Source organism: Nelumbo lutea, chromosome 1 (assembly GCF_056320005.1).
Source record: "Nelumbo lutea isolate HS-2025 chromosome 1, American lotus-T2T, whole genome shotgun sequence".
Lineage (NCBI taxonomy): Eukaryota > Viridiplantae > Streptophyta > Magnoliopsida > Proteales > Nelumbonaceae > Nelumbo > Nelumbo lutea.
Genome location: NC_142684.1, coordinates 106,220,651 through 106,242,312, shown reverse-complemented (window position 1 = coordinate 106,242,312; position 21,662 = coordinate 106,220,651). Strand labels below are relative to the sequence as shown.

The 21,662-nt window shown below is 40.3% G+C and overlaps 1 protein-coding gene across 3 annotated transcripts in view; it reads right to left on the bottom strand.

The window, feature by feature from the left end:
* LOC148876615 (kinesin-like protein KIN-14B) overlaps nucleotides 1-21,662 on the bottom strand; it is a 131,206-nt gene that overhangs the window by 10,883 nt on the left and 98,661 nt on the right. For 2 of the 3 annotated variants that reach the window (XM_088977228.1, XM_088977309.1), the window contains 2 exons: nucleotides 3,711-4,061; nucleotides 2,608-2,706 (listed from right to left, as the gene is read on the bottom strand). In XM_088977228.1, the coding sequence (XP_088833354.1) occupies nucleotides 2,608-2,706; nucleotides 3,711-4,061 (450 nt within the window). Of the gene's footprint in view, nucleotides 1-1,874; nucleotides 2,092-2,607; nucleotides 2,707-3,710; nucleotides 4,062-21,662 lie in introns of those variants that run through there. The other variant, XM_088977391.1, reaches the window with a different exon arrangement.

Sequence of the window (21,662 nt, the reverse complement as noted above, 5' to 3'; positions counted from 1 at the left end):
GTGATTCTTGACGATTGGATGATTGTGAGGAGGGTAATACATCTAAGGAGAGTAGATCTGAGGCCTTATCTTCCATTAATGAGGGCTCCCCCTAAAGATAAGGTTGAGTGAAAAAGGATTGTCCCTCCTCAAATGTGACATCGATGGAGGTGTAGAATTTTCTGGTGGCTAGATGATAACATTTATAACCTTTCTGAGTTGGGGAATATCCCAAGAAGGCACACCTGATTGCTCGTGGATCCAATTTTCCCTTACTATGGACATGAACAAAGGCAGTGCAGCCAAAAATTCTTGGTGTGAGATTATTTGAGGTTCGAATATCAGGGTAGAATTGAGAAAGGACTTGTATTGGGCTTCGGTTGTCAAGAACATTAGATGGTAGTCTATTTATGGTGTATGCAACAATAAGGACAGCTTCCCCCCAATATTGTTTTGGGACCCGATTTTGAAAGAGAAAGGCTCGGGTGGTTTGCAAAAGATGGTCATTTTTCCTCTCAGCTATCCCATTCTATTGGGGAGTGTTAACACAGGAGGATTCATGCACAATGCCTTCTTTTTGAAAAAATGGGTACAAATTCTGATTAAAATAATCTGTAGCATTATCAGATTGAAACCTTTTAATTCTCACACCAAACTGAGTTTGGACCATGTTATGAAAGTTGGGAAGAATGGTACCCACATCAGATTTAGACTTAAGAAGAAAGATCCATGTGACCCTAGTGCAATCGTCAATAAAGGTGACAAACCATCTAGAACCAGCAATGTTGGGAATTTGAGAAGGGCCTCATATATCCGAATGAATCAAATAAAAAGGAGTTGAAGATCTTCTATTGCTGATTGGGAAAGAAACCCTTTTGTTCTTAGCAAGTTCACAAACATCACAATGAAAGGTTTCAACATCAATTCCTTTAAACAAGGAAGCATTGTTTTTAAAACAGGAAATGAAGGATGACCGAAACGGAAGTGAATTATCCTTCCAAATTGAAGCTGAATTTGCAGTTTCCTTCCACTTTCTTAGCAAATCATCCACTGAGAAATCTGCAAACATATCCAGAGTTTTCAGCCATTGAATTATCCTTATGTGAGTCACCTATAGAACTGCTTCCATGCTTCTTTCCTTTTCTGAGAAAATCCTTAAATTTCTTTCCTCCCAAACAGTCCAGCATATGGCTGTCCTAACACATCTCCACATAATCTCGCCCTTTTTGTTGGCCAGTCGGAGGGAAGGGAAGTAAATAAGCTCTGCGCATTCAATGGAGAATTACACCTGCACCCAAACAAAGAAGCAAACCATTCCCACATATATTTTGCAAATTGAAAGGTGATTAGTAAGTGAACACTAGACTCGCCATCAACTTTACAAAGGACACATCAGTGAGGAGACAAACATCTATTGGGCTTTTTCTTTGAAACAAATCATCCGTGTTAATTCTTTCCAGAAAAACAAAGGCTTCCCAACAGAAACTCCCAACCTTCGAAGGAATAGGTTCATACCACACCTCTTTGATAGGGAAAGACAAACCAAAAGGAACAATTGGTTGTGCTAGGGCTTTAAAGAAAGAAGAAACAGTAAAGGAACTCGAAGGAGAGAGGGTCCAAATTCTACTATCTACCTTTGTTGGTTCCAGAAATCCCCTTCAAGGATGGATAATATAGACAAAGTACTCTCCAATTCTAAGTCCCTAATATCTCTTTTCAAACCCAAGTTCCAACCAAAGCCAGAAGTCAAATTAGAGAGAACAAGGAAAGAGAATATTAGTTTATTCTTAAACGTAGAGATAGCAAAGAGAGCCGAAAATTGGTCTTTTAAAGGATTATCCCCAATCTAAACATGTTCCCAAAATTTAATGAGACTGCCTAAGTATAAGTCATACCTGATCCATGGAGAGAATAGAGGCAAAGTAGCTTGGATTGCTTTCCAGGATGATGCCCATCCGTTCTCAACAAGCCCGTGAATACTGCCCACTATCCTAGTCCACAACTTTTCTTTTTCTAGTGAGAATCTTCATAACCATTTCCCTGGTAGTGCCAAATTTCTCTTCCTTATATTCCCGATGCCAAGGCCTTCATCCCTCTTGCTCCTGCACACCACTTCCCACCCAACCGTATGGTCCCTTTTAACATAGCATTTGTGTTAATGCTATAAAGTATAACCTAGAGATATCCATGCAATATCTATTGTCATATTAGGTATGTATTGTGTCCGCAATCTGTATGCTACATGTATAAGGTTTATCCAGGCAAGTATCATAGTAAACCACACAAGTAGGGAAATGATCCTACAGGTTATGGACACAAAAGATGTGGTTTAGGAAAAACGGAAGTGTTGAAAAGAAGAAAGAAAAAGAAAAGAAAGAAAGTAGAAACTTACAATTACGAGGATATAAATGTGGATCTTGGAATGGAGATCAAAGCATGACTACAATAATGAAATAAAGACAGATATCAAATAGTCCAAAGGAGGAAATATGGTTTGAAAGGTTTATTAGGTTCTAAACAACAGGAGACTTACAATGCAAAAGATATAAATCCAATTGTTCACACATGACTAGGTATTTATATAAACAAAGACAAATCAGAGTTCCATTTATGATCAGAAGTAGATACCTTCCTTCTCTTGTGATCAACAGACTCAAGGGCAGAGCGCAGCTTTGCTACTTGTGCTGGATCTTCTGCCTCTTCAGTTGCCAAGGTACCTGCAATATCCTAATCAAGGACCAATGCAAGTATCAAGAGAATGTACATCAATAAGATAACACAAACAAATTGATAAAAGTGCACAATAATTAAAAATGTAGTGATGAAATGTCACCCAGCTTATAGGTATCAAATGCAAATGCACCCTGGATAGTAGCTAACCAAATAGGTGAAACTTGCAAATGACTGACTTGACTCCTGTGGAGGCCAACTTGGATGATTTGATGTGATCGGGCAGAGTCCTTATAATCTATGATGCCTAGATACAGATACAGATACAGATATGGAAAATGGGAATATGATTCTCTGTTTGCAAAAATCCTGGACACAGATAAGGGCACTGGCATCTATTTAACTAGCTAAATGTCATTTTTCAAGACTTATATCTTGCCAAATTTAATTAAACTTCTAACACATACATATGTTTTTTTATTGTATAGTTAAACATACCCAATTTAGTTAAACTTACACATTTTAAAAGTTTTAATGCCAAGCACATATAGAAGTACCCAATGCAGTATCCAGTATCATATCTGACACTGGTACACTGGAGATGTACAAGTATGGATATCATAGCTTATAATAATAAGACGGTATTAAAGTATTATGAACACCATGTATGTATTTCTTTTCTTTTTATCTGTCGTTGTACACTTTTGTCGTGATCCATGTTATGTTAGTCATTGCAGAAAGGTTTATTCTCATCCTACTGAAGCTAACATGACTAACCATACAATTTTATTTTTCTATTCTCCTATTTATATTTTTATGAAAAAGGTAATATAATTTGCATTGCAATCAAAAAATATATATATACAGAAGCCCCTAAATAACATCGGGAACTCATTTAACTTAGACTTTTTCCAAGTCTCAGCACCCATCTAGGTCTGCTAACAGTATCCAATTATCCAAATTCAAATCCAAATCAGATTCCATTAAGGATGACCTGAATTCAATCTGTTGAGAAGATTACATTTGCAAAATTAAACATCAAATATACTACATAACAATACCTTCAAGTGCTGCAATTGAGAAGTGTAAACCCTCCTTGCATATTCAGATAGAAGCTGACCAAGAGCATCAGTACTGGGTGGAACTGCAGCACCAAGACCAGCCATCCATCCATCCATAATTGCTGTTGAAAGAAGTTCTAACTGACCAGCCGTACCCCCAATAGCATCAGCTCCAGTAACAGAAAGAAACTCGAAGTTCTCAGCAAGCCAGGATCTGATTTGACGCTGCAGTTCACCAGCTGGAGTATGAACAAAGAGGGCAGCAAGAGACTTGTTTCCAACTGCAAAACTTTTGGCTTCCTCGGTTATTTCCCTAAGCTTTCCACCAGTTACATGTTGCCTCCATGTTTCCTGTCAATTTAAAATTCACAACCTAAGAAAATAGATACATAATGTCCACTTACATAAGAACTTAAAGAAAAAGAAACACTACAACTTTTGTATATTACATGACAATTGTGAGCACAAAAAAGTGTAAACATAGTCCACAACATGCATAAGTTTACCAAAACATTCTCTCCAAGGAGAAGCAAATGTATGATATTGCTTCTGATACTATGTGAACCAAAAAGTTCCTTCACCCCCACAAAAGAAAAAAAAATGAAAGTGATACTATTATGATATTATCTTCACACAGTTTCTCTGTTGTTTGATCCACTAGCATTTCCTTTAAAGAACATATTTAATAGGATAAAGATAACTCAGTCTTGGACAGAGTATTAACACAATAATAGCCACGAAAGTGGATTTGCAACTTGTCTTCTGAGGTACTACAATATAATACTTCTCTGTACTAGATAACAAAGAAAATTTATCAAAGAACAAAGAATGATGTATAAAAACAAAGAAGCAAGGTTCACCTAGTTGACGGGAGATTTTGTGCTTTGAAGTGAGGTCTTGGTTTGCTGGGAAAATGGATCTGGTGGTACATTGAAGAAGTTGCCAGCTCATGGAGTGAGGCAAAGTACAGCTCAAGAAATGATTACTGGGACCCAGGCCAGGTTAACCTATGGAATGTCCATATGGAGGTAATCTAGAAACCTATTCTTCTTTCACCACGGGTGTAGCTTATGAGGTTGGTAATGAGGAGAATATTCGTTTCTTGTTTGACAGTGAGAGAACAGGTCTCTATGATCTACTACAATCTGTTTTCAATTGCAGTCTGCAGAGAATAAGGAGACAAGGGTAGCATAGCCTGCTGAAATGGAAAACGGGAATGCAATTAGACTTCACAATTCACAGGAAAACTGGAAAATTCATGGTTGAGAAGAGTATGGAAGATCTCCTTCATGAGATGCAGAATCATTGAACAGAGGTAAGTGATTGTAGAACATGCAAGTGGGAGAATTCTGGTTACTTCTTGGTAAAATCCCTGCTCAGACACGTACATCCTCTACAAGTAGGAGATCCTTCACAGACAACATGATTTAGAGAATCCGTGTCATCCGAGGTAGCTTTCATGGTTCGGGCAGAGCTTCTCAATATAGTTCAGAATCTTGAACCATCATGCCTATTGCTGAACTTTCCCAAGGTATCTAAAAGCACTTTTAGAGACTTGGAGAGCAAAGAGCTTTCGTAGAAAGTAAAACTCATTTTGAAATCCATTCTACCAGCAATCATTTGGTCAGTGTGGATGAAAAAGAAAATAAAAGAATTTCTAACAAAAAGGTGGCTAAAGAGGACAATGTCTTTTAGAAGGTTGATCTATATTCATGCTTTCATGGCTGCTGGAGTATGCCTTAGATGTCTGTCTTTGCTTTTTTTTTTTTTATGCGCAAAATTATTTTAAGGAGTAAATCAATGCATATTGTAGTCGTTTTCTTTGTACTCTTTTGGCCTCTCCTTGAACAGATTCTTGCTTTATAGGAACTATTATACTCTCTTGGCTTCTTACACTAGCTCTGGCACATTTTTAGAATTTAATAAAATACCACATCTTCTTCTTCAAAAAAAAAAAAACAGAAAGAAAGAAAGGAAACATCTATGATGCTGGAAAGACACGATAAGAGAAAGGCTTTGACCAATAATGAAAACACCCCATGAAATTGGTTACCACTTTTATGGTGCCAGTTAATCGGTTAAAATTCTTTCCAGTATCATAGTCGAACCCAAAAGAAGAAAGAAGAGAAAAAAAAGGTGTCGGATAATACCATTTTTACCAAAAAAAGAAACATAGTAAGGCGACAGTACAATTAATAAAAAGAATGTAAAATGACAGTAATACCCCTATGGCATATACAGAGATAAATACACAACACTCCCCCTCAAGTTGGGGCATAGATATCTATCATGCCCAACTTGTCACAAACCTTGCCTTACGTGATGAAGACCCTTTGTAAGTACATCTGCCAACTGGTCTTTAGAGCTGACATAAGGTGTACACACCTCCCCACATTCAAGCTTCTCTCTAATAAAATGTTTATCCACTTCTATGTGGTTAGTTCTATCATGTAGGACTGGATTGGCTGCAATATTAACGGCGGCTTTGTTGTCATGGTAGAGTGACATAGGACCATTGACATCAATGCCCAATTATTTCAAATATATTCTATATCCATAGGATTTCTGTAACTCCATAAGACATCTCCTGATACTTGGCCTCTACACTTTGACTACAATGCTTTGTCTTTTGCTTCTCCAAGTGACCAAGCTACCTCCTACAAAGGTACAATACTCACTGGTAGACCTGCCATCAACTGATCCATCCTAATCAGCATCAGTGTATAGTTCTCAACCAGCTATTGAAGAGAAAGAACCATTGGCTAGTCTCACCTTTTCTCTGCCAGAAAGGAGTATAGGACTGAAACAAAACAGACTTACCAGTCATATAGTTAGAAGTTCCAAAGTCAATAATCTATGGTGATTTCAAAGACTGAGAGGAAACATGGAAAGCAGAGGTAGTGTTACCTGATGTAGACACGAAGGAAGTTAAGGGAGTATACACAGAATCCATGCGTCAAAGAGCCCTACCATATAGTTCCAAATGGTCACAAAAGGCATTGATGAAGTCTTCCTTGGGATTCAAACCAGAAGAATACTGTTGAGATGTGTTCATAGAAGAACCAATTGTTTGCTCCTGAGAAGCCACATTGGCAGAGTTTGGTTTCCTGTTCTATTCCAGTGCTGATTTCTTACTCAGTTCTTGAGCCCACTTTGGTTTTCCAACTAGGTCCCAACAATTTTCACGTGTATGTCCAAACCACTAACAGTGGGTGCACCACAACTTATCCTCCCCATCCCTTTTCTTCTAGAAATCACCTTTCTTATTGATATTCATAACACCCCTTGCAGATAGAGCAATCTGCTCCCCCTCTGAAGTGTTCATTACACTCATACTTTCCTCAGATTGTATCAAAGCATACACTTCATTGATGGAAGGAACATCCTTGCCACCTAATATTTGAACTCTGATAGGCTCATACACCGAATTTAGCCCCAGTAAAAAGGCAAACACATGTGGTTGAGAAACTAGGGTCTTATAGGCTTTAGCATCTTTATCACTCTCCCATTCAATGCTTTGATAGTAATCGAGTTCCTTCCAAATGGAAGAAAGGGCAGAATAGTAAGTAGATAAACTTTGTTATCCCTGCTTGCACGTAGAAGACTCTGCTTGCAACTAATAGATTCTAGCATAGTGCCTCTGTTCAGATTCCACCTATCATGTTCAGCAGTGTCAGTCTTTGGTTCTTTTACTGTTCCACTGATGTAACCGATCTTCCCCTAGCCATAATGTATAACTTCATATCTTTGGACCATGTTAAATAATTTCTGCCATCAAGTGGAGTAATGACCATTGGAAAATTCACATGGTCAATGTTACTATTCAATCCTTGTCCAGATGCAACACCAGAGGTAGCACTGTCATCCGAGGCCATTGTAACTGCACCCTAACTGCTTCGGTTCAAACTGGATTTCCCACAAAAAACTGCTATACCCTAAACAGCACCTTCCCAACACTGATCTGGGCACTTCCAGGTCTGTACGAACACAATTCTGTAGCATAACAGACCCCACAAATGCACCGCAGCACCAGTTCACAACTTTCACTACACTACAAGGTCATATGAGACCTACTGAGGATACTTTCCTCATTACAGATGGATCATATGATCCACAAGAGGTCTCTAATCTCCACGGCATCAGTTTTAAGTTTCTGGGTTTTCTTGGTACACGACCAAGAAGAAAAAATGAATGGGGTGTCAACACACCCAGAGCAGAATACAAAATTCTGGGGATGAAAAATGGATGATTCGACCCTACCCCAAGGGTCCTTTATATAGAAAGTGAAATTACAGAAATTATGGAGAGGCCCTTGTAGGGCAACACAATTTAGAGAATTTACAGAGAGGCCCTTCCAGGCTGAAGTGAAAAATAATAATAAGAAAACAATACAATAAGGACTACAATAGTACATCAGGGAGTTTCTTCACACTCCCCGTCAAACTGATGCAGAGGCATGAGCATCAGTTTGCTTACTAGAAATAAGTGTCTAGATCTCATCATGGCCTTTGTGAAGATGTCAGCAACTTGCAAATCAGAGGCAACATGAGGGAGAGAGATAGAGTTTGCAAGAAACAAATCACAGATAAAGTGACAATCCACCTCAATATGCTTTGTCCTTTCATGAAAGACAAGATTAGAGGCAATCTTAATAGCACTAGTGTTATCCGCATACAGAGGAATGGGCGTAGGAGAGGAATGACCTAACTCATGAAATAAAGATTGAAGCCAAACAACTTCACTACAAACAGATAACATTGCCCCATACTCTACTTTTGTAGAGGACATGGAAACAGTATGTTGTTTCTTGCACTTCCATAATATTAGAGAGTCACCCATGAAGACACACCACCCGGTAGTGGAGCGTTGTGAATCGAGGCATCCAGCCCAATCTGCGTCAGCATAGTCCTTTAGTTGGAGAGAAGAAGATAAAGAGAAGAAAAGACCCTATGATAAAGAACCTCGAATATAGCGGATGACTCGATGCACCGCAGCCAAATGAGGTTGACAAGGTGTAGAGACAAACTGACTAACAACTTGAACTGCATGTGAGATGTCAAAACGAGTCATGGTCAGATAGATGAGAGACCCTACAAGTTGCCAATAGTGGGAAGCATTAGGAAGCAGGGAGCCTTCTGATTTGGATAATTTGACATTCAGCTCCAAGGGAGTATTAACCTGTTTATTATCAGTGAGGTTGGCCAACTTAACAAGATCAGAGGCATACTTGTGTTGTCAGATAAACTAACCTTGGGAGCTCCGTTGGACTTCAAGACCCAAGAAATAGTTACGAGGGCCGAGATCCTTCATGTGAAAGGAACTATGGAGAAGAGACTTGAGGCCCTGGATTCCTTCTATATCATCTCCAGTCAATAATATGGCATCCACATAAAGTAAGAGAATGGTAAGGCCTCGGGGTCTTTTCCGAACAAAGAGAGAGTAGTTTGATGCACTTTGGCTATATCCGGCTTGCACAACATCTCTGAATTTTTCAAACCAAGCTTGAGGGGCTTGCTTGAGCCCATAGAGGGACTTCTTTAGTCTACAAACGAGGGAGGGATCACTACAGTACCCTGGAGGATGTTTCATATATACTGTTTCCTTTAGATGCCCGTGTAAAAAGGTATTTTTCACATCCAATTGAAAGGTTGTCCAAGAGTGAGCAGTAGAGCTTATATCCCTGTAGTAATCTTGGCAACTGGAGCAATACTCTTCATAGTCAATGCCATACTCCTGCTTATATCCCTATGCCACAAGCCTGGCTTTGTAACGGTCCAGAAACCCATCAGATTTCAGCTTGATGGAAAAGATCCATTTGCTCCCACTAATAGAGCCATTTGAAGGTGTTGGGACAAGGTCCTAAGTGTCATTCTCATGCAAAGCTTCAATCTCTGCATCCATGGCTTCTTGCCACTGAGGGCTGCAAGTAGCTTGCTGGTAAGAACGGGGAATATCTGTAAAGGTCAAAATAGCAAAGAAGGAACTATGGTTTGAAGGAAAACCATAGTGGTCAGGTGGTTTAGAGATACAAGTAGAACGACGTAAAGGAACAGGGGAATAATTGAGGAATCTAAAACTGAGGCATCACTTACAGGGTTGTTTATGATGGGCGAGGGACCCAGACCAGAAGGAAGAGGGGTTGTAGGCATAGGAGCTGGACCACGAACCCGCTTGCAAGAGAAGACGAGTATCCGTTCAAAATCATGCTCCAGTTTACCAAAGGAAGAGGGGTTGTAGGCGTAAAGGAACAGGAGGAATAGTGGATGATGGAGTATCCGTTCAAAATCATGCAAAACTGAAACAGAGGGTGCAGAAAACTTGGCTATTCCTGAAAAAAAGGAGTTATGCTCAAGAAAAATCACATTTTGAGAAATACGAATTCAACGTGAGGGATCGTAACAAATGAATCCCTTGTGGTTCGGGCTTTACGCCATAAAAGCACACATGACAAGCTGAGCCGAAAGTTTTGAACGTTCATGAGGAGGAAGATGAACAAAGCATAGACACCTAAAGACATGAAGATGGGAAAGATCTGGGTAAGATCCAAACAACTTTTGATGAGGAGAAATGTTAGCAAGCACAGATGATGGGATACAATTGATAAGATATACTGCAGTGCTAGCAGCCTCAACCCAGAATGTGGGAGGCGCATGTGATTCTTCTAGTTGAGTCCTTAACATCGAGAATGTGACCAATCTTTCTTCCTGCCACACCATTTTGCTGAGGAATGTCTAGGCAGCATTGTTGGACTTGTATGCCATGATGTTCCAGGTAAGCCAAAAATTCACCGTCATTGTATTCTCCCCCCCGAGTCTGAGCGTAAGGTTTGTACATTCACTTGGAAATGAACTCGAACCATGTTATGAAACAACCTAAAGGTTGGAAAAACTTCTGATTTGTGTTTGAGAAAGTAGATCCAAGTGTACCTGATACAATCATCAATGAATAGCACAAAATACTTGTATCACATCCGAGAAACAACAGAAGTCCAAACATCACTATGAATAATTTCAAAAGGCGAAGTAGCATGTTTAGCTCGATGAGTGAACGGTAAAATATGACTCTTAAACAGCAAGAAACATAAGATGTATCAAAGGATTTCATAGAAGAAATTTTAGTTTTAATATAACTAGACTCAAACAAGTATTTAAGTTTTTCAGAATTTGGGTGGCCAAAGCGTTTATGCCACAAATCCCAAACATATTTTCTCTGACTTAAAACAGGACTCAATGTAGAAGAGCTCAAAAAGCAAAGGATGATGCTGATGGAGATTTCTAAAACCCCATTGCAAACAAGCGGTCCATCCTATGCCCCTTCCCTTTCACCTTCCCAGTGCATTGGTCTTGAATCAAACAACCATCAGAGGAAAATGTTAGAATATGACCTTCATCAACTAATTAACCAATGAAATAAGGTTGGCAGTAAGTTTAGGTAAAGGAAGGTTTTAGCAAGGGACAAGGAATTTGAGGGGTGTTATGCAGGAGAGAAGAAGAGAGGAAGAGAGAAGAGAGAGAGAAGAAGAGAAGAGAGGTTTGAAAGCGAAAAGTTCTGCTGGCGGCACCAACTTTTAATATTTATACTAGGGCGATAGGATATAAAAAATAAAGGGAGAAAGTTACAATAGTATCCCTACGATACTATACTTAAAGAACAAACAGCCTTTTAACACTCCCCCTCAAATTGGGACATAGATGTTAATCATGCCCAACTAGCCACATAAATCATGATGTCGTGAGTGGTGTAACCCTTTTGTAAAGATGTCTGCAAGTTGATTTTCAGAGCTAACATAAGGAGTACACACTTCCCCTGTGACGATCTTTTCTTTGATAAAGTGTTTGTCGACTTCAATGTGTTTAGTTCTGTCATGCAACATTGGGTTAGCAACAATGTTTTGTTAGACAGTTTTGTATGCCCTTAGCTTCAATCAGAATGATGCACTTTATGAGTTTATTGTAAATGAATAAAAGTACATATTTGATTCATGTTCCCTTGGTATGTTTCTGTGTAATACCCCTTAAACTGGACACTTAATGAGACTCGTGTTAGTTTAGAATGTTCACAGCCAGTGGGTCGGTCTGGGGAAACCTATCCTGACAAAGCTGACACTGTGGTGCCACCAAGTGGTTGGGGTGGCCTGTCTCAGCTACCAGGGTGAGACCCTAGGCACATACAGTGTAGGATTGTTTGAATCTTTGAACTGGACCAGATTTCCAGTATCACCCTAGACCTTGGAGATTGATGGGCAAAACTGGAAAGTTATACCCGACCCCTAGACTCGATTATGATACTGCACTAGGTGCCGGATTGGGCTGTCTTTGATGTACCAATCAGTGAGATCCTTAGCGGGGGTCAAAACCTGGGTATGTTGGGACAGTCTGAGAATTAATCTGAGTGGGTGATCATAGTGACAGGATCAGCCCCTTTGTCGGACAAAGGTAATGATCGGGGATGCACTCTCACTGATGGAAACCAAGACTGTCGGCAGTCGATTTCAATCATTGAGATTTGTTTTGCAAAATATATTTTATATGAGATATAAAAGTATATATGTGTACATATATATATATTATGGTTTCGAAATGATTTGCAAAAGGTTTTAATTCCCGGGATCCATATAAGCAGAGAATGCAACACTGTTCCTTGCAGCCGAGGGAGAGGTCCTCTCTTCTCAGGCAGTTTATGATCATTATGGGCTGGGAGGTTAAGTGTAAGACCATTGAGGATAATACCTGATGGGCTAATCTTGCATCTGCCCATAGTCCCTGGGTGTTACAAGGTGGCTTGGCCCAGGGACCACTTAGGGTAAGTGTTGGGCCCATAGAGCCCATCTGATGGGTTTCAGGGGGTGCACTGTCCATAACAGTGTATTCAGCCAAGCCTTGTAACAAAGGCGGGGCCGAACCCATGTGGCTGATGTGTAGATCAATGTTTGGGTCCCACGCCATACAAGGAAGCCCAATTGGGCAGCAGTTTGGAAGGCTAAATGAATACGTAACCTTAAATGGGCCTTAAGCCCATTTCGAACTGGGCTAATTTGATTAGTCACTTAAGGGGCGAATTCTGAGATGGATCAGCTGATAGGATTGGGCCCAGACCCTATCCACTTAGAGAGTCCAAGATCTAAATAAGATTTAGATCTAGAAGCCTCCTAATTAGATTAGGAGATGGCTGATCTAATCTGCAGATAAGATAAGGGTTATCCCTTATCACTTAAAGGGACTTCTAATCCAAATATGATTTGGGTTAGCAACTCCTAATGGGATTAGGAATTGATCCCTTTGAGATTATAAAAGGAGGGGGCAGCAACCTTTAGACATGCAATCCACAGATTTTTGTCTTAAGAGCTGAGATTACTAGAAGAGAGAATTTTGCACCCTGCAAATACTCTCTTGCCACCTCCTTCCTGCAACCGCTGCCTCCAGTAGTTCGATTTCCAGTTCTTGGGCGAAATCAAGACTTGATCTTGATACCAATCTTTTGGAGAAAAGATTGGTGGGAGTTGTATTCACAAGTCGTCCAGTTGATTCTAGCGAAAGGTTCAGTTCTTTTGGAAGAACACTGTTGATTCTGCTCCAACCTACACTGCGACATCTTCAGTGGGAGCAGATTTTGGATCCTTCCTTGGGCGTGAACACCTCCATTGGGAGATACTGCTTCTCTGTATCAGGTATTATCCCTCCCTACTCCTTTTGGTTCAGATCTGGTTCAAGAATGATCCTTGAAAATATGATTTTCTAAATAGGGAATTCGATTCCCGGTTGAAGGGAGAGAAAAAGTTTTGAAATTCGCCCCCTTATTCCGCAATCTTTGGGCGTCCATGTGATGGATTTCCTATCCCTTCAGTTTATGGCTGCTTTGTTATCACAAAATAGAGACATTGCTATCAATTGGAAAGCCCAACTCACTCAACAAAATTTTTAGCCACATAATTTCAGCCACTCCATGAGACATTGCCCGATATTCAGCTTCAGCACTAGATCTAACTACCGCATTCTACTTTTTTCTTCTCCGGGTAACTAGATTCCCTCCTATAAAAGTACAGTAGCCGCTATTGGCTTTCTGTCATTTAGGGATCCTACCCAATTTGCATCAATATACACTTCAACCTTCAAATGCCTGTGCTTTTGAAACAACAAGCCTGCACCTGGGAACTTCTTAAGATATCTAAAAACTCTTTCTGCTGCTTCAAGGTGGGTAGTCTTAAGGGATGCATGAACTGGCTAAGAACACCCACTACATAAACAATGTCTAATCGAGTCAAAGAAAGATATAACAATTTTTCTACAAGTCTCAAACTATTTCACATCCTTGATGGGTTCACCTTGACAGTCACCTAATTTGTGGTTAGGATCAATAAGGGAATCAACTGGCTTCACTCCCAATTTTCCTGTATCCTGGAGTAGATCTAGGACATACTTTCTTTGGAAAATGAAGATACTCTTTTGTGAGCAGGCCACTTCAATCCCAAGAAAGTACCTTAGAGGACCTAGATCCTTTACTTCAAACTGGGTGGCAAGAAAATTCTTCAACTTTTTAATTTCATCCTTTCAATCATCAGTGATAACTAGACCATCAACACATACTATCAATGCTGCAATTTCTCCTTCCCCTCTTTTCACAATGTGTGATTAGATTGACACTGCTTGTATCCTCTTTGCTGAACTACTACATGGAACCTGTTGAACCAGGTTCAAGGTGATTGTTTCAACTCATTTAATGATTTCTTTAACCTGCACATTTTCTATTCATTACCTTGAGCCTGAAAACTAGGGGGTTGTACCATGTATACTTCCTCTTCAAGGTCACCATTTAGAAAGGCATTTTTTATGTCAAGCTGATGAAGATCCCGGTCAAGATTAGCAACTAGGGATAAAAGGACTCTAATGGAGATCATCTTAGCAATGGGTGCAAAAGTTTCTGCATAATCTACTCCATACACTTGTGTAAACCCCTTTTCCACTAAATGAGATTTATACCGCTCCACCGTGCCATCAGCCTTACGTTTTACTGTGAAAATCCATTTACATTCAGCTGGATCCTTCCCCTCAGAAAGATATACTAGTTCCCATGTGCCATTTTTATGTAAAGTATTAATTTCTTCCTTCATAGAATCTGTTCATTTAGGCACCGAAAGAGCTTCTACCACATTCTTAGGGATAGTAACACTGCCAATGGAAGAGAGAAAGGCCCGAAAGGAGGGTGAAATGTTTTTATTAGGATTCGGCCTGCCTCTTAGGCTGATAACAGTCAAGGGAAAGAAAGAAGAGAGAAAGAGAGGGAGAGAGAGAGAGAGAGAGAGAGGTGAAGAGGAGAAGAGAATAAAGGGAGGAAAAGGTCTACTTCGAATGAGAGAAAAGTCAACTCTCCCATTCGGCCAGATTGGTTTTATATTGTGAAAAAGTCACATGTGCCCCTACTTAAGTTAGTGACATTAGATGTAACATAATCTTACACATCAACAACCAAAACATAAGCACAGAGATAGAATAACCCCTACATACTCGACACTAACACACCCCCTCAAGCTAGAGAGTATATTTCATACAACTCCAGCTTGTTACATATGTAGTTCACTCTTCCCCGACTCAATCCTTTAGTAAACAAATCTGCCCACTGGTTCCCTGTGTTAACATATGCAGTATCTCATGAAACACCGAATCAGAGGAAATATGAACTGCAACCTGATTGTCATAGTAGAGCTTCATCGGAGTATCAACAGTGTATCCCATCTCCTGTAGAAGGTTCCTCAGCCACACTAATTCACAAGTAGTATGTGCCATAACTCTATATTCTGCCTCTGCACTGCTTCTTGCCACAACTGTCTGCTTCTTACTTTTCCATGTCACCAGATTATCCCCAAGAAAAGTGCAATAGCCTGTAGTAGATCTCCTATCAAATATAGAACCGGCCCAATCAACATTAGTATTTCCTTCTATTTCAAGTTTTCCACCACTTCTGTATATCAAACCACGAACAGGAGCCCCCTTTAAATACCTCACAATCCTTAGAACCGCATCCCAATGTGGAACCAGAGGTTTCTGCATGAACTGACTTACCAAACTAACTACAAATGAAATGTCTGGCCGAGTGATGGTTAGGTAGTTCAGTTTACCACAAGCTGCCGGTATCAACCAGGGTCTTCAAACACTTCACCCATATCACTACTTAGCTTAGTGTTTGTTCCATAGGTGTTTCAGCTGGTTTAGCACCTAACAAACATGTTTCTTCAAGCAGATCAAGAACATATTTCCTCTAACACAAGTTAATACCATGCTTAGACCTTGCTACGTCTATCCCCAAGAAATATTTCAATCTACCAAGGTCCTTTGTCCGAAAATGTTCCTCAAGAAAAGCCTTCAACCTGTCAATGCCCATTTTATCATTTCCGGTAATGACAATATCATCTACATACACCACCATAGGATCTTCCCTACCTGAGAGTCATGACCGAAGACTAAATGGTCAACTTGGCACTGTTTCATACCAAACTTCTTTACCACCTCACTGAATCTACCAAACCATGCTCAAGGAGACTGTTTAAGCCCATAAATGGCCTTCAATAGTCGGCACACCTTACCATCCTCCCTCTGAGCAACAAACCCCGGTGGTTGCTCCATATAGACCTCATTGAGCAGATCACCATGCAAGAAGGCATTCTTGTTATCAAGCTGATAGAGGGGCCAATCATACATCGCAGCAAGAGAAATCACAACACGAACTGAACCAATCTTAGCAACCGAGGAGAAAATCTCTGTGTAATCAATACCATAGGTATGGGAATACCCTTTGGCAACCAGTCTAGCTTTCAGCTGCTCTACACTACCATCAGGTAAGTACTTAACGGTATAAACCCACTTGCAACCAACAACCTTCTCACCAGGGGGAAGAGTGGTGAGTTCCGATGTATGATTATGAGCTAAACCTAAGAGTTCTTCTTCCATCGCATGACGCCATCCTGGAGAGGCAAGGGCTTCTTAGACATCCTTAGGGATAACAACAGAAGTTAACAGGGAGAAAAACTGGAGATGGGAAGAAGAAAGATGAGTGAGAGAGACATAATTAGAAATAGGATGAAGGGTACAACTACGTTTACCTTTCCTCAAGGCAATGGGAAGATCAAGATCAGATATTGGGGTTGGGGCTGATGTGGGAACAACTGCTGGATCTGTCGATGATGATGGAGATGGAGGAGGAGCTGATACATATGGGCGATGTGTATACACGTGACGGATAGGTGGTCGTTCAACAGGTGGTGGCACCGGAGGCAAAGACTTGGTCACAATTGGAACAAGAGGAATAGAATCCACAACTGGAAGAGGAAGGGGAGGAGGTGATGAAGAGGAAGAAACATCATCGGACCCCAAGAAAAATGGAGTAGACTCAAAAAAGGTAACATCGACATACACAAAGGAACGTCGAAAGCTAGGATGATAACACTTATACCCTTTCCAAGTCAGGGAATAGTCAAGGAAGATGCACTTAATAGAACGTGCATCTAACTTGTCCCTTCCTGGCCCTAGATTATGAACGAAGCAGACACACCCAAAAACTTGAGAAAGAGGAAACGGAGAGAATGTAGGAAACAATGTGGTGAATGGAGAATGACCATCAAGGATAGACGTGGGCATCCGGTTAATCAAGAAGTAAGAAGTAAGCATTGCATCACTCCAAAAAGGTTTGGGGACATTCATGTCGATTCTTTCTCTCAGCCACCCCATTTTGTTGGGGGATATAGGTACATGAAGTCTGATGGATAATGTCATGTTGGTCTAGGTATTCTTGAAATGATGAAGAGAAATATTCACTACCATTATCGAAACGAAAAATCTTAATGTGAATACCAAATTGGTTGTGAATCTCAGGATAAAATTTTTGGAAAATGGTAAACAATTCACTTCTTTCTTTCATTAAATAGAGCCACATCATCGTTGAATAAACATCAACAAAAATGACAAAATATTTATATCCATTGTATGACATTACTTTATAAGGACCCCAAACATCTGAATGAACCAAAGAAAAATAACTCAATATACGATTATCAACTCTAGGAATAAAGAGAACATGATGATGTTCCCCCAACTAACACGACTCACAATCCAAAAATGACTCAACATACGATTATCAACCCTAGGAATAAAGAGAACATGATGAGAACATCTGAATGGACCCCACTGTTGTTGACGTACTTCCACCACCATCAAGATAAAACAATCAGTCTTGAATTCGAAAGCAAAAAAGGAAAGATTTCAAAAGAAAAGAAGAGAGAGAGAAAAGAAGAAGCACACGAAGGGTTTTAGAAAAAAAAGAGAGGGTTGATCTTAATGATCTACTGACCCACCCTTATTATTTATATATGTTGACTAATTGTAAAAGGGCTGAATTGCCCTTATTGCTTACATGGCAAATAAACTAATAATAAAGCTGAAATAACAAGCAGTAACAACAAATTGAAATAACTACCACTAACACTGACATAACCAACAAAATAAATATGCTATGCTACCATGCAAACACAGTGGGGACCACAACAGTGGGGTCCACATCAGTGTTCTCTACACTCCCCCTCAAGTTGGGAATAGATATTTGTCATTCCCAACTTGCATAGGTCTGCCTCTAATTTCTTCCTTGGAACAGCCTTGGTGAGAAGATCTGCGAGCTGCATGCTGGAGGTGATATATGGGAGACACACTTCTTGAGACGAAACCCTTTCTCTGACAAAATGTCGACCGACTTCAATGTGCTTAGTTCTATCGTGCTGTACCGGATTATGAGCTATATTAACAGCAGCCTAATTATCACAATACAACACTAATGGCTTCTCATAAGCAATACATACTCCTCAAATAATGACTTCAGCCATAGGATTTCAGCCACACCATTAGCCATAGATCTATATTCAGCTTCAGCACTAGAACGAGAAACAACACTTTGTTTCTTACTCCTCCAGGAGACAAGGTTACCTCCTACAAAGGCACAATATCCAAAGGTAGACCTTCTGTCATCAATACTCCTAGCCCAACCAGCATCTGTATAGACCTCTACCTTCATGTGATCATTATTCTTGAATAATATACCTCTACCTGGACATCTCTTCAAATATGCTAATACTCTCTCAATTGCAAGGAGGTGAGTAGTTCTAGGAGAGTGAGACAAAGATAGAGGAGTTTTCCAACCAACCGTTGGAACATAGATTTGCCTTCAAGAGGCTCTCCACCCTCTGCACTGATCTTGTGATTCTGTTCAATAGGTTTATCTGCAGGCTTAACACCCAACTTTCCAGTTTCTGCTAATAGATCTAGAACATACTTCCTTTGAGAAATAAAAATCCTATGTTTAGATCTAGCAACCTCAATACCCAAGAAGTATCGTAGCTCTCCCAGATCTTTCACCCCAAACTCTTGATGGAGTTGTTTAAGAGACTCAATCTCACTGCTATCAATCCCTGTCACTATAATATCATCCACATATACAACAAGCAAAGTCAAGGAAGAGTCCACTCTTTTAATGAACAATGTATGATCTGACTGGGCCTGTACATAGCTGAATTTTTCAAGGGCTTGTCTGAATCTATCAAACCAAGCTTTGGGGGACTGCTTTAGTCCATACAAGGCTTTATTCAACCGGCAAACCTTCTTACCTATCTCTGCATCATAAAATCCAAGAGGTAACAGCATGTAGACTTCTTCTTGTAAGTCTCCATCGAGGAAGGCATTTTTAACATCCATCTGGAACAAGGGCCAAGAATAATTGGCTGCAAGGGATAGCAGAACTCGAATAGTGGTATCTTTGCTACTGGAGCAAAAGTCTCCAAGTAGTCTATACCATAAGTCTAAGTAAATCCCTTTGCAACTAATCAGGCCTTATACCTTTCAATGGAACCATCAACATTATGTTTCACAGTAAATACACATCTACATCCAATCGGTTTCTTTCCTTTAGGCTGGTCAACTAGCTCCCAAGTACTATTCCTTAGAAGGGCATCCATTTCAACCTTCATTTCATCTTTCCAAACAGAAACTGACAAGGCTTCCTACACTGTTCTGAGAATAGGAATATCAACAATGGATGTGAGAAAGGACCTGTAAGAGGGGACAGGCGATCATAGGACAGATACTGGGAAATGCAGTGAGCTGTGGATGTGGTGCAACACCGTTTGCCTTTACAAACAGCAATGGGGAAGTCAAGGTCATCCAAAGAAAGTGAAGTAGCAATAGTGGAAGGTATCTCAGGGAGACCTAGATCTGATAAAGGGGCAGTGGTACCTGGATCTGGATCCGCAGAAGGAACGGGAACTGGCCTGGACTGCTGATGACCGAAATCAACCTGCCTCCACCACCTGTGATAGACTCTCAAATCCTGACACCTCTGACAACCCTCCCCATTACATCCCTCATCACTCAATGGAACAGGTAAATGAACTTCTGATGAGTTAACCCCACTCTCACTACTCTCCCCCTGAGGAGAAACCCTAGGGTAACAGGGTACCTCCTCAAAGAAAGTAACTTCCATCAAGACAAATCTCCTCCTAGAAGTAGGTTCATAGCAACAATAACCCTTTTGAGTTTGTGCATAACCAAGAAAAATGCATTTGGAGGCATTAGGATCAAATTTGGAACGATGAGGTCCAAGAGTCTGAACAAAGAAAATGCAACCAAAGGTTCTAAGGGGAATAGTAAATAATTCTTTATCGAGGCATAAAAGAGTCAAGAACCCGTGAAAGAACTCGATTAATGAGATACACTACTGTAAGAATAGCATCGCCCTAGAAATGGATAGGCACATTAGAGTTAAATTAAATGCTTCTAACCACCTCCAATATGTGCCTATTCTTCCTTCTCAACATCCCCATTCTGCTGTGGTGTACAAGGACAAGTACTCTGGTGAATAATCCCATGATCAAGTAGATAAAGGCCAATGGCTTGGTAAAGTATTCTTTCGCATTATCGGATCTGAAGATTTTGATTTTCACACAAAACTGGGTTGAAATCATCTGATGAAAGATCTGGGTCAGAGCAGAAACCTCATCTCGAGAACGCATAAGGTAAACCCAAGAAAAACAGGTATAAACATCAACAAACAAAAAGAAATATTTGTATCCCCCCATAGAAGGAATGTGATACGGGCCCCAAACATCGGTGTGCACAACATCAAAAGAATTACTACTTTTATTACTCAAGGAATAAGATGTTCTACAATGCTTTGCAAGCTCACAACTCTCACATCTCAAATTTGACATCTGAACAGACTCAAACAAATTTGGAAACAAACTCTTCAAAGACCGAAAGGATAAATGACCTAACCGATTATGCCAAAGTATAACCGGACTAACAGACTGAGAAACAAAAGACTTCCTATCTTCATGACCTTTTCAACGAGAACTCTCTCCAAGCAGATAGATCCCATTTGTCTCACGGCCAGTCCCAATCACCTTCCTTGTCTCAAAGTCCTGAAAAATACATCAGTCAGGGAAAAAAGTTACTGAACAATTCTGATGTTTTGTAATGCTACTGACTGAAAGCAAGTTAGTATCAAACTTAGGAACATGCAATGGAACCATCAGCAAGGGACACCTTATCTCTACCAGAAGATAAGTGATAGCTAGTGAACAGTGATGGCAAGCTAGTCATATGGTCAGATGCACCTGAGTCTATTACCCAACAAGGTTCATTGCTACCTGAAGCTGGAGCATGGTAACCTGAGGCCCGAGTACCTGAATGAGCAAAGGCTGATGGGGAAGGAGCTGATGATGACTGAGATGATTGAACTGAATTCCCAACTTCCTTTTCCAACTGAGTTAGGGCAGCCCGAACAACAGCTAAGGTGTCTAGAAGCATGCCTTTTGTGCCCGATGAGGATGCAAAATCGGTATTAACAGCCATATGGGCATTACCCCTTTTGTTCCTCAGTTTTGCTGGGACTAGATGAGGGTGCAGCTACCAACATGTGTCT